At 36.8% G+C, this 10,127-nt stretch overlaps 2 protein-coding genes across 5 annotated transcripts; both read left to right on the top strand.

The window, feature by feature from the left end:
• The first annotated feature begins 1,672 nt into the window (after window positions 1–1,672).
• LOC110768950 (Nucleic acid-binding, OB-fold-like protein) lies at window positions 1,673–6,190 on the top strand. 3 transcript variants are annotated; one of them, XM_021972828.1, is made up of 12 exons: window positions 1,673–1,819; window positions 1,941–2,042; window positions 2,138–2,308; window positions 2,437–2,502; window positions 2,726–2,791; window positions 2,946–3,080; window positions 3,737–3,912; window positions 4,069–4,159; window positions 4,299–4,367; window positions 4,678–4,769; window positions 5,361–5,424; window positions 5,848–6,190. In XM_021972828.1, exons 1-12 carry the CDS (start codon window positions 1,739–1,741, stop codon window positions 5,950–5,952), a joined length of 1,218 nt encoding a protein of 405 aa, XP_021828520.1. In that variant the 5' UTR covers window positions 1,673–1,738; the 3' UTR covers window positions 5,953–6,190. The 3 variants fall into 3 exon arrangements, with proteins under 3 accessions (XP_021828520.1, XP_088105015.1, XP_021828521.1); XM_088248889.1 differs by having other exon boundaries at window positions 2,949–3,080; XM_021972829.1 differs by having other exon boundaries at window positions 2,964–3,080.
• A 1,026-nt stretch (window positions 6,191–7,216) lies between these two features.
• RR16 (response regulator 16) lies at window positions 7,217–9,277 on the top strand. 2 transcript variants are annotated; one of them, XM_021972824.2, is made up of 6 exons: window positions 7,217–7,493; window positions 7,733–8,081; window positions 8,360–8,439; window positions 8,596–8,673; window positions 8,816–8,886; window positions 8,974–9,277. In XM_021972824.2, exons 2-6 carry the CDS (start codon window positions 7,925–7,927, stop codon window positions 9,071–9,073), a joined length of 486 nt encoding a protein of 161 aa, XP_021828516.1. In that variant the 5' UTR covers window positions 7,217–7,493; window positions 7,733–7,924; the 3' UTR covers window positions 9,074–9,277. The 2 variants fall into 2 exon arrangements, with proteins under 2 accessions (XP_021828516.1, XP_021828515.1); XM_021972823.2 differs by having other exon boundaries at window positions 7,217–8,081.
• The last annotated feature ends 850 nt before the right edge of the window (window positions 9,278–10,127 follow it).

Genomic DNA, 10,127 nt, shown 5'->3' on the forward strand with positions numbered 1-10,127 from the left:
TATTGCCAAAAACCCTAAAGCTTGTTAGGTGCCGTTAGGGCAAATTTTTTAAGTGGTGGTTGTGAATTTCAAAAAGGAAAGAGAGAGAATTTCTCACTGTGCCAGCTGCATGTCAATTCTCTTTATCTGACTTTTTCTCACTGGACAGTAAAAAGAACGACATGGTCCAACTGATGCATCTTTGGCAATTTTACCCTTGTGTTTTTAACTTGCTTTTTTTCTGTGGTGTGCTATTGTTTTGTGTTTATTGGTCAATCAGAATTGGCTGGTTGGCAGGAATTTCTGGTCAATATACCGGCAGCCTGGGAAGGAGAAGAGGAAAAAACTAAAAGGAAGAAGACAATGCATGAGTGGGACCAGTTTTTTGAATATTTCAATGGAGGGACTCTCCATAGTCCATAATGGATTCTTTCTTCTTGTTACCCTTTGAATTTTCACCACATGAATACTAGATAGAAAGAAAAGCAAAATAATGAAAAGCTAAAAAAGAAAAATATGAACAATGATGAGTTATTATAGTCATGATTATTTTTCAAATAAATGCCATAGATTATAAAACATTTTACTTGTATCGCATCATATTGTTAATGATGGGTAAATGTTGAATTTCATTATATAAAAAAATAGAGAAAATTTTACATGTAATGTCATGCATGTTCATCCCAAACTAATAATAATGAGATGATAATTGCATATGTATGTTAGGTCTAATGCGGCGAGCACAACCGAGTTCGATCATATTAGAGTAGTTAGAATATCGCTTCGTGAACTAACAAAAACAGAGATGTGATGATAGTTGAGGTCCTCATTTTTCAATCCAACAGTCCACATGAGAGGTCCATATATAGCACCTTCACTATAGAATTTCGCAAACCTGATAACTAGGCATGGGCACAGTACGAGATGACACGGGATGAAGGTCATCCCGGTGTCAATCCCATATAGAAGCATCGGGATGAGAGGGGACGGGATGAGGGATTTTCAAAAAACGTTCGAACCATACCGACCCCAAACGGGATCGATACGATTCGGTATCATTTTTTATACTGTAAAAAACCTGTTTGCACAACCCAAAATTATAAAGTTTTACAAATCAAGCCGAGAGAGAGAGAGAGAGAGAGAGAGGGAGAGAGAGAGAGAGAGAGGAGAAGATGAGATCGATCGATGGTGGAGGATTTGGGAATTATGGCTTCAAATCGATGATTGAGAAAGGAGAAGAGAAGAGAAGAATAGATACAGGGAAAGAAAGGACGAAGGAAACAAAGCTCGAGTCGAATGTTCGTGGGAGAGGAGGAACTGAAATTGGGATTTATTATTTACCTAGTACTGTTTGGTACGGTATGACACCAAACGAGATCACAAATATGGAACCAGTGTCGTGCCAAACAATAACGGGATGACACGATATCATCCCATTTACACTTCAACACCAAATAGGATGATACGATTTCAAGACGGTTTCGGTATTCCGGTTTTGATGCCTGCCTCTACTAATAACAGCACCAAAACTGATAGCTCAAGAACTTGAAGCCTAAGTCCAGGATGGTTCAGAAATGACCCATTTACCCGATTTGTTTTGTTTTTGCTTAATGGGCTGTTTGTTCTTTTTGATGGGCCATGTTTGTTTGGGTCAGAGCCCAAAGGAAGCCCAAAACTTGTAAAAACCAAAAACCCTATATCGTAATTGAATTGCCCTGTGAACTGAGAGAAGTCTGAGCTCTGATTCTGAAGGAAAGAAATGGCAGCTAATGGAAGCACCAGCCTAGACAGAAAGCAATTGATAGCATCAGCTCTATGCAGACACTTCTCTTTAGATCCTGTAAGCAATCAAACCCATCTCTCTTAAATTTGCAACTAAAGCTTCAAGCTTTCTCCTTGGTTTCCTTTTTTTCTTTTTTTGTGGCACTTTGATTGCTTAATCTTAAACTTGGATTCTGCAGAAAACGTTTCCGGAAAACATTGCTGAAGATGAAATCACGAGTTTCTATACAACCATCTTGAAGTCCGCCAAAAACGACGCCTCAGTGGAAGTGCAAGATGGGGTAAAGTTTTACTGCCTGAACATTTTAGTTATAATGGATTTCTGGCAACTTTTATATCAACAATAAGTAAAGACTTCATCTTTTGGGGGTTGTAGGTGCTTCAATGGATAAGATATGCAGACGGTTTTCCTACAGATCCCCAGGCATGCTTTGAAGTTCTCAAAGGGTTAAATGATACCTTGGCTGACGTGTCTGTGCTTTTGGGAAATGGTTTCACACCCTCTGAAGCTGATGTTATTGTGTTTGCTGTGGTGCATTCTTCTGTGGTATGGATTGTTGTTGTTCACTTTCAATTGTTGAATTACCTCTATATATATGCGCATGCATGCATGTTGTGTGTGATGGATCAGTATTGTTTTGCATTTTCAAAGATTTTTGAGTGGTTTATTTGCAGATTGGCCTTTCAAATTCAGATAGGCAAAAGTTGCCGCATCTATTGAGATGGGTGGATCACATCCAGGTATGCATATCCTTTATGTTAATCGTTAATTAAGTTTATTAGAATCTGTTAGCAACACTTTTCAAAAGTGTGCCAGTGATTTTCTTTGAAATAAAGTACCATGTGGTTACAAACTCTGCTGTCATTAGATGCAGAAATAATGAGCTACTTGTGTTATCATTACCTCGTGTACCTTTCATAAGTCTTATAGTGAACTAGTGCTCACAACTTTTTTCTCCCCCAGAACAAGGTGGATTTCGGGGACTTACTTAAGAAGATAGTGATAGAGAAGGTTCCATTTGACTTTCTAGTAAGTAAAATTTACTAATTATTCTGAAATTCCTGTTTCATTCTTTACATCTCTAAGCCCTGATATTGCTCATGTTTTCTTGAGAGTCCCAAAGTTGACCTATATTACTCTTGAGAAATAAGTGTCCTGTATCCTTTGATTATCATGTATACAGAAGTGGTATGCATTGCAGGGAGCAAAAAGTGCAGGTAAGGTGGAAATAGATTCAAATGCAAAGAAGACTGTTCAAAGTGCAAAAAGCGCCGACAAGCCAGAGGCAGACCTGAACACAAAGAAAAGTGATGCTGAGGTTTATCCTTTTAAAATTTCAGTTATTCTTTCTCTTGTGTACAATCAAATAATCTTTCTGTCATATGACCTGTTTCTACAATGAATAATATCTTACTTATAATTTTTTGCAGCTATACCTACATGCGTATATTCATATACTTATATGTGCATGTATCAAACCTATAGATGATAAAAGGTCCTCAATTTGTTTAAGAATATAAAAGCTGTTGTTAAATTCATTTAAGACTTCCATTTTGTTAGAATATCTTGATGATTTGGATTTCCTACAAAAAAAAATTCTAGTAAAAAGCACGCCTAAAAAGATTGACAGTACCAAACAGTGTAATAGACTCATGCAATGAATTCCAAGATTAAACTACCATAAGATGTTTTCAATCTGAAACCACCTCAATTCTTGTACTATTCTTGCAATTTCCCATACTGCTATATGAGATATCTACATAAAGTGCTTGAGCTGCGTACTTATACTTTCAATAACAATATTTCCCTTGATCAGTTATCTAATCGACATTATATCTTTCCATCCTCATTATGTGAATTTATGGATGGGTTTGTGTGGTAGAATTACTACATCCAAACAATGCTTCTATTTCCAGATTTCCTTCCTGGACATTTCTTGCCCAATTACAGTGTATTCTTTTCTGAAATTGTTAGATAAAGGCTACAGGAGATAAGAAAGCAGATAAGAAACCCGATAAGAAAGCCACTCAAGAGAAGAAAAAGTCTCCAGAAACAGAGGCAGTTGAGAAAGACAAAGAACTTAGTGTCAGTTTGTTGAATATACAGGTTGGCCTCATTCGCAAAGCTTGGAAGCATCCGTCTGCTGATAGGTATGCATGAAACATTTTTTCTCTTTCTTCTCTTCTAAAGCCAATTGACAGTGCTTGCAACATATCTATCTTTGCCTCAACATTTGGACTCTGAATATTATTGTACATCTATAAGATGCAATTCAGTCATAACCCTTGTTTTAAAACATGATACAGTTTACTGGTTGAGGAGATTGATGTTGGAGATGCTAAATTGCGACAAGTGGTCAGCGGCCTTGCAAAATATTGCAGTCCTGAGGAGTTGACGGTATGAGTACTGCTTGATCTTTTGGAAGTAGATAGTTTTTTCACTTGGTTTTTTTGCATGGGTTTATATTGATTTTCACCCTTGTTAGATGAATATTCACACTTTCTGATATATTTTGGTGTTTGCATGCACTATGCAGAACCGTAAGGTTGTGCTGATTACAAATGTGAAACCTGGAAAGTTACGCGATGTGGCGTCAGAAGGACTGGTATGTGTTTCTTGTCATTTGCATCATAGCACTCCCACTTCTGGTAATCAAAATCGTGCCTTTATTTTCATATTTTGTGTTCAAATCTTCAACTCATGAATAAAAAGTGTTTTCAAGTTTTCGCTCCATCCCTTCAAATGAAACATTTATAATCTCAATGTCTATTCTCTATAGTACAAGATTCCAAATGTGTACCATATGGTCGCAGCTTATGAAGAGTGTCTTTTTTAGTGAAAGCTGAATTTTTCTAGAATAAGCTTCTGCTAAACAAATACAAAGGTATGGGTTTCATTTTTGTGCATGTGTTCAGGTGCTATGTGCTTCTAATGAAGATCACACCCTTGTAGAGCCTTTGCTCCCTCCAGAAGGAGCCAAACCTGGGGAACGTGTGTCATTTTCTGGGTAAGTTAGCTGAAACTACTTGGAGCTTGAACAAATATTTTCATTGGTAACTTATAATGCAAACATATTTGCAAAAGTGAGGGCTTTTTATTTTATTAAAATGTTATTTTGCAACTGTGCTGGTAGAGTATTTTTGCACTTATGGGACGCTTTCTATCTGGTTTTGAATTTATTCAATCCTCAATTATAAAGGTCAAAGTAACCTAATTTTCCCCTTACATAGTCTGTTAAAACTGAGAATCATAGCATTTCTTTTTTGAAGTTCTAGCCCACCATTAGGGTTGAAAAAAAATATCTGAACCATCATGGTGCCCCCTGTTTTTGAATTTGATTGAACTAACAACCAGGGTTGTATGTGTGGAAGAAAATAACAAATTTGATGGAAAAACTGGTAGTTGCCTACTCCTGCATTTTATCAACTAATAGATGTGATTTTTTAAGAGTGACCTCATTTGCCCCCCATGTACTGTCTAGATTCATTTGTTCAACACTAACTGCAGTTTATTATTATCATCATCGTTATTATTATTTCTCCCAAAATAATTGACTCTTTGGACTAGTTGTTTCTCACATACACTTCTTTTTATCCAGGGTTGATGGAAAGCCAGAAGATGTCCTCAACCCAAAAAAGAAACAGTTGGAGAAGATCACACCGGTATGTTCATTTTTCTTTTGGTTATGGGTTTCTGGATAGTGTTCAGTAGGGGACAACCATAGTTGTGCTGCAGAATTTATACAGATTATTCACACGTCCTATGGAACTTGTAGTCCACAAAATTACTGCTTAGCCAACCATTAAAAAGTTCACTTGAAAATTCTGAGGTTTCTGGGGGTGATTTAGACTGATGATTTGCAAGATGCTTAAGGTTTTTGGATCATCATCTATATAGTAGTCAATTGATTCCTGAATGGTGGCTAATATTACCACTTGAGTGAAAAATACAAGGATCTAGTAGGACATGAGTTATTACAGTTAGGGTGAATTAGTCATACTGTCATCCACTCTGCATTTATTCCTTAAAAAATTATGATGCTCAAAGTTGGGCATGTGAATCTCATGGGTGTTTCATTGTTGCAGCATCTTTTCACTGATGATAAGGGTGTGGCTACGTTCAAGGGTATTCCTTTTATGACCTCAGCCGGGTCTTGTACATCATCCATTCCCAAGGCAAGCATCAAATGATGATCTTTGGCCCATCCAACAAAAATTGTAACTCACTTTTCAAGGATTTTCTCGGCAATGCATTAGTGGCCCTCATTTGATGAGAAAATATGTTATGGAAATGCAGGTTCATTTCCTTTTTGAAAAAAGAAAAAAATGTTGTAGTGTGGCTTGTGTCATATCAAACAGGGTTCATGTCGCCTTACCCTCCTATCAAATGCTTTTACATGCTCTTGCAATCAATTGAAATTTTTCACAATGCCATGTGACCGTGAGACGGTCGAACTATAAAAATAAAAAAAATAAAAAAACTTTCGTGGATAAGAGTAGTAGTACTAAGCAAACTGAGTCATTGCTCACGCTTCTCCATAAAGCCAACAGCTAACTCATAATCTCGTAAGGTAATGAGAGTTACAGGACAAGTGAACCTCTTAAAACATCAGAACAGGTTGTTACAAAGGAAGTCTGCTTTTGGAAGCTGCTACAGAATCAGACAGATGATGCTATTGTTGCAGTGTGCTGTGGTGGCCTAGAGATATACCAGTCTTGTCTGTAGTCTGCTCTTGAAAATGTACCTTGTCAGAAAAATTTGTTGTTGCTTTGTCATTGACAGAAGAACAAAACAAGCAGGCCTTGAACACATCAACCCTTTTGATCTTATCCATTAACTAAAACAAACTTGTTTCATGCACGAGTAATGTTTCATTTCATATATGCCACACAAACACTACGTTTTTAAACCACATTTTATTTGTGGAAGCAAATCTTATCTCTATAAAAGATGTGGTTAATTTATTTTGCTAAAAAATGGTTGAAAAGTCTCACTGTGTGGCCCGTGGTGCAATTATCTGTCGTTTTGAGTATTTGAGAGTAAATAGCAAAGTGAGTCTGACAGACAGACCAGAACACAGACCAAAGATGCTGTCGTTTTATATGGTTTGTTCGTTACCATTACGTATGTATGGATCATTCTGCACAGTTTTCGCCAAGAGATTCTGTATAATTTCCAAGAGTCAGATCAAAATCGGATCTTTTGGACATTGGTGGCGCCAAATTTGATCCATAAGATAATTCATATAGTAACTTTATCCCCCCTTCCTTTGACCAAGTTAACTCCAAGTAACCATCAATTTTGGTGTCTTTCATTTTTCATTTTTTCTAGTTGAATTTTTTTATGGTAGAAGATTTACCTAGTTATAATAATCTCATGAGGCCATGTACAGCAACCCAAAATTGAATTGATGGTTAAAAAGCAGCACTAGTTGAAGTTTCATAGAACAACAACCGTTTTAAATGACATTTATGCTGTAAGCATCATACCAGTCTGTTTACTGTTGAGAGAGAGAGAGAGAGAGAGTGTGTATTCCAAAAGGGTATAATGAGCTCCTGGTTATTATCGTATCAGCAGCCAGCAGCAGTGAAAATCTAGTAGAAATGAATCAAATGACATAATGCAGCTGTATTCATGCAGACTTCTGATACGTACTGATTTCTACACACACACACAGAGATGATGTGGTGGGACTTGGAAGAAGGGAAACTGGGGACTGAATCAAATCAAGGTAGAAACCCAAAAAGGATCACGAAATATCTGTGACTGGATACTGATTCTGATTCTCTCTCTCTCTCTCTCTCTCAATATCTTCTAAAATTCCTCGCCCACCAACAACAACCTCTCGTTTTCTTTAATACAATGCATTTACTGTAACTTTATATAAATACAACCCAACCCACCACATTACACATTATATTACACGTTCATACATTTCTTATGAGTTTGTTTTGTTTTATGTATGCGCAGCGCAGGTTAATTGCTATTGTCAGAGAAGTCGTTTCGTTTTCGGTCTTGTGTAATTATTGCGTGTCTTTTATTGCAACTGCGTTTATTAGTGCCTTTTCTTTCTTCCTTTTTGCTGTTACATAGCTTTTAATGTTTAGACTCTGCCCTGCCTATTAAGTGGTGGGTGAGGCGTTATTGTTGGGTTTAAGACCTATGGAGGCTTCTTCGGCTTCATCTTCATCTTCATCTTCATCTTCATCTTCAAAGGGTTTCATGGAAAATGTGGAGCAACCCCATGTTTTGGCTGTTGACGACAGTATCATTGATCGCAAACTAATCGAAAAGCTACTCAAAAATCTCTCTTGCAAAGGTAACAAACACTCTGCATGCTGCAAATCCCTCTGTTTTCAATCTGTTTTCTCTGTTTTCTCATGCTAATCTTCATTGGACACTGGTTAATGATTGTGAGAGATTTTGGATAATAGAAGGATTAAGAAGACTTTTTGATGGAGAACTAAGTTAATATAAATATTTTTCAAAGGGCATAATGTATATATAAAAACCAGAGTTTAGTTATATAAATGCATGTCCTATTTTTCCTTGTTATTATGTAGTTTAACAAATGCCAGTGTTCTTCAATGGGTGCAGTGACTACTGCGGAAAATGGGCTAAGGGCATTGGAGTTTTTGGGCTTGGGAGATCATCAAAACAGTAGCTTGGAGGACAATGTGAGTAACTAAAACTATATGCTCAGAGAAATTTGATCTGTACCTTAAACAGTCAATAGAATAATAAAATTAATCTCATTGTATAAGCTTGCTGTTTGTTGGTAGTCATTCAATTTTAAAGATTTTTACTGAGAAGGGTTCTGTAATTATTTGCAGGTCTCAAAGGTAAATCTGGTAATTACAGATTATTGTATGCCAGGGATGACAGGCTATGAACTACTCAAGAAAATCAAGGTATTGTGGCAAACTCTTTGAACAATTACCCCAGATTTACATTCTTAATTTGTAGTATCAAATAAGGTTAAAGATAAGTTCATGATTTCTTACCCCCTTTGACCATATATGCACATTGCATGCATTTCCTATTTGCATACAGGAATCATCAATCATGAAGGAGGTTCCAGTGGTGATTATGTCATCTGAATACGTACCGAATCGTATTAACAAGTAAATGAATATAGCTTATGATGTGTACTTTCTTTTGTTCTTTTCCTTTATTTATGTCACTTTAAGGTTTCTGTTTCTGCTCAACAGGTGCTTAGAGGAGGGAGCTCAGATGTTCATGCTAAAGCCTCTCAGACAGTCGGACATAAAGAAATTGAGATGTCATTTGATGAAATTGGAAAGAACCTGAGAAAAAAAAGTTTATAATATCCCTCATGATATAGAACTTAGAACTCTCCTTCAACTGCTAATTTTGTAACCTTTGGTTTTGTTTTGCTCAGAACTTGTTATCTCCACCTTTGCATTATTGTATGAGGCACAGAGATACTTTGAAGTAACATTCATTTTGTTTGAGAATCAATTTGCCTTAGAAAATTGAAAGAAATATTTTCCATTGCTTTTCCTCTGATGCTTTGCTTTGCTCATTGTTTTAACATAGTATTGACCATGTTACGCAATTTCCTACAATGAATATTATTACCAGAATCATCGACTGCCTCAAACACAAAAGAAAAATCGACATACGAAAATTGGAGTCTAAATTCAATCATTGTTGTTCAATAATTTACAAAGAAAAAGCTAAAGAATCATGAGGATGTACAATCAAAATTCCTAACTGCAGCAATTCTAAATTGACGATATTTGGACTCTTGTAGTCCTTGACATATGCAAAATCCCAAATTTTCTACATTTCTAAACATGTTCTTCTCCCCAAGGACCCCAACCTTGATCTTCTGCAGGATAACCAGGAAAACATCGCGCATGATTCACTTCCTCATTGGATACAAGACCTTGAAAGTAAATCTCAGGTACATGCAATCACCCGTATAAGGTAAACTGGATGTTTTTTTCCAACCTTGATCTTCCTTGACATGTATATTTACATAAGAACCAAACAAAGTGGTGATTGATTGATGAGCCGCATCTGATCCCATATTTACCGCCCAATTCGTGTTTTTCCTCATAGGATCCGACACCAAATCTAAAAAGAAAAATGCAGCAAAACTTCAAACTTCCTCCACCAGCAAAATAAATAATGCAAAGTCAATCCCAGTATCATGAAAACTCGTGGAAATGTCTGCGTTGGTGGTGATGGTGGTGGTGGCGGTGTCTGCACTCATCCAATCCAAAGCACTGCATGACAGGGAAACAAGTCACAAACATGCATCTCCCTATCCCTCTAAATATTGAGGACACTGCAAAGCAATGGCATGCCCTTTTCCGATTGCGCAGGCGTTTCTTCT

Source organism: Prunus avium, chromosome 2 (assembly GCF_965620075.1).
Source record: "Prunus avium chromosome 2, drPruAviu1.hap1.1, whole genome shotgun sequence".
Taxonomy (NCBI): Eukaryota; Viridiplantae; Streptophyta; class Magnoliopsida; order Rosales; family Rosaceae; genus Prunus; species Prunus avium.

Excerpts from the sequence above, each read along its gene's own strand:
- LOC110768950 (XM_021972828.1), top strand. The coding sequence starts at position 1,739 with ATGGCAGCTAATGGAAGCACCAGCCTAGACAGAAAGCAATTGATAGCA. Across the intron at positions 2,043-2,137 it reads CAGTGGAAGTGCAAGATGGG|GTGCTTCAATGGATAAGATA; the intron begins GTAAAGTTTTAC and ends TGGGGGTTGTAG. Across the intron at positions 2,309-2,436 it reads CTGTGGTGCATTCTTCTGTG|ATTGGCCTTTCAAATTCAGA; the intron begins GTATGGATTGTT and ends GTTTATTTGCAG.
- RR16 (XM_021972823.2), top strand. The coding sequence starts at position 7,925 with ATGGAGGCTTCTTCGGCTTCATCTTCATCTTCATCTTCATCTTCATCT. Across the intron at positions 8,082-8,359 it reads CAAAAATCTCTCTTGCAAAG|TGACTACTGCGGAAAATGGG; the intron begins GTAACAAACACT and ends CAATGGGTGCAG. Across the intron at positions 8,440-8,595 it reads ACAGTAGCTTGGAGGACAAT|GTCTCAAAGGTAAATCTGGT; the intron begins GTGAGTAACTAA and ends AATTATTTGCAG.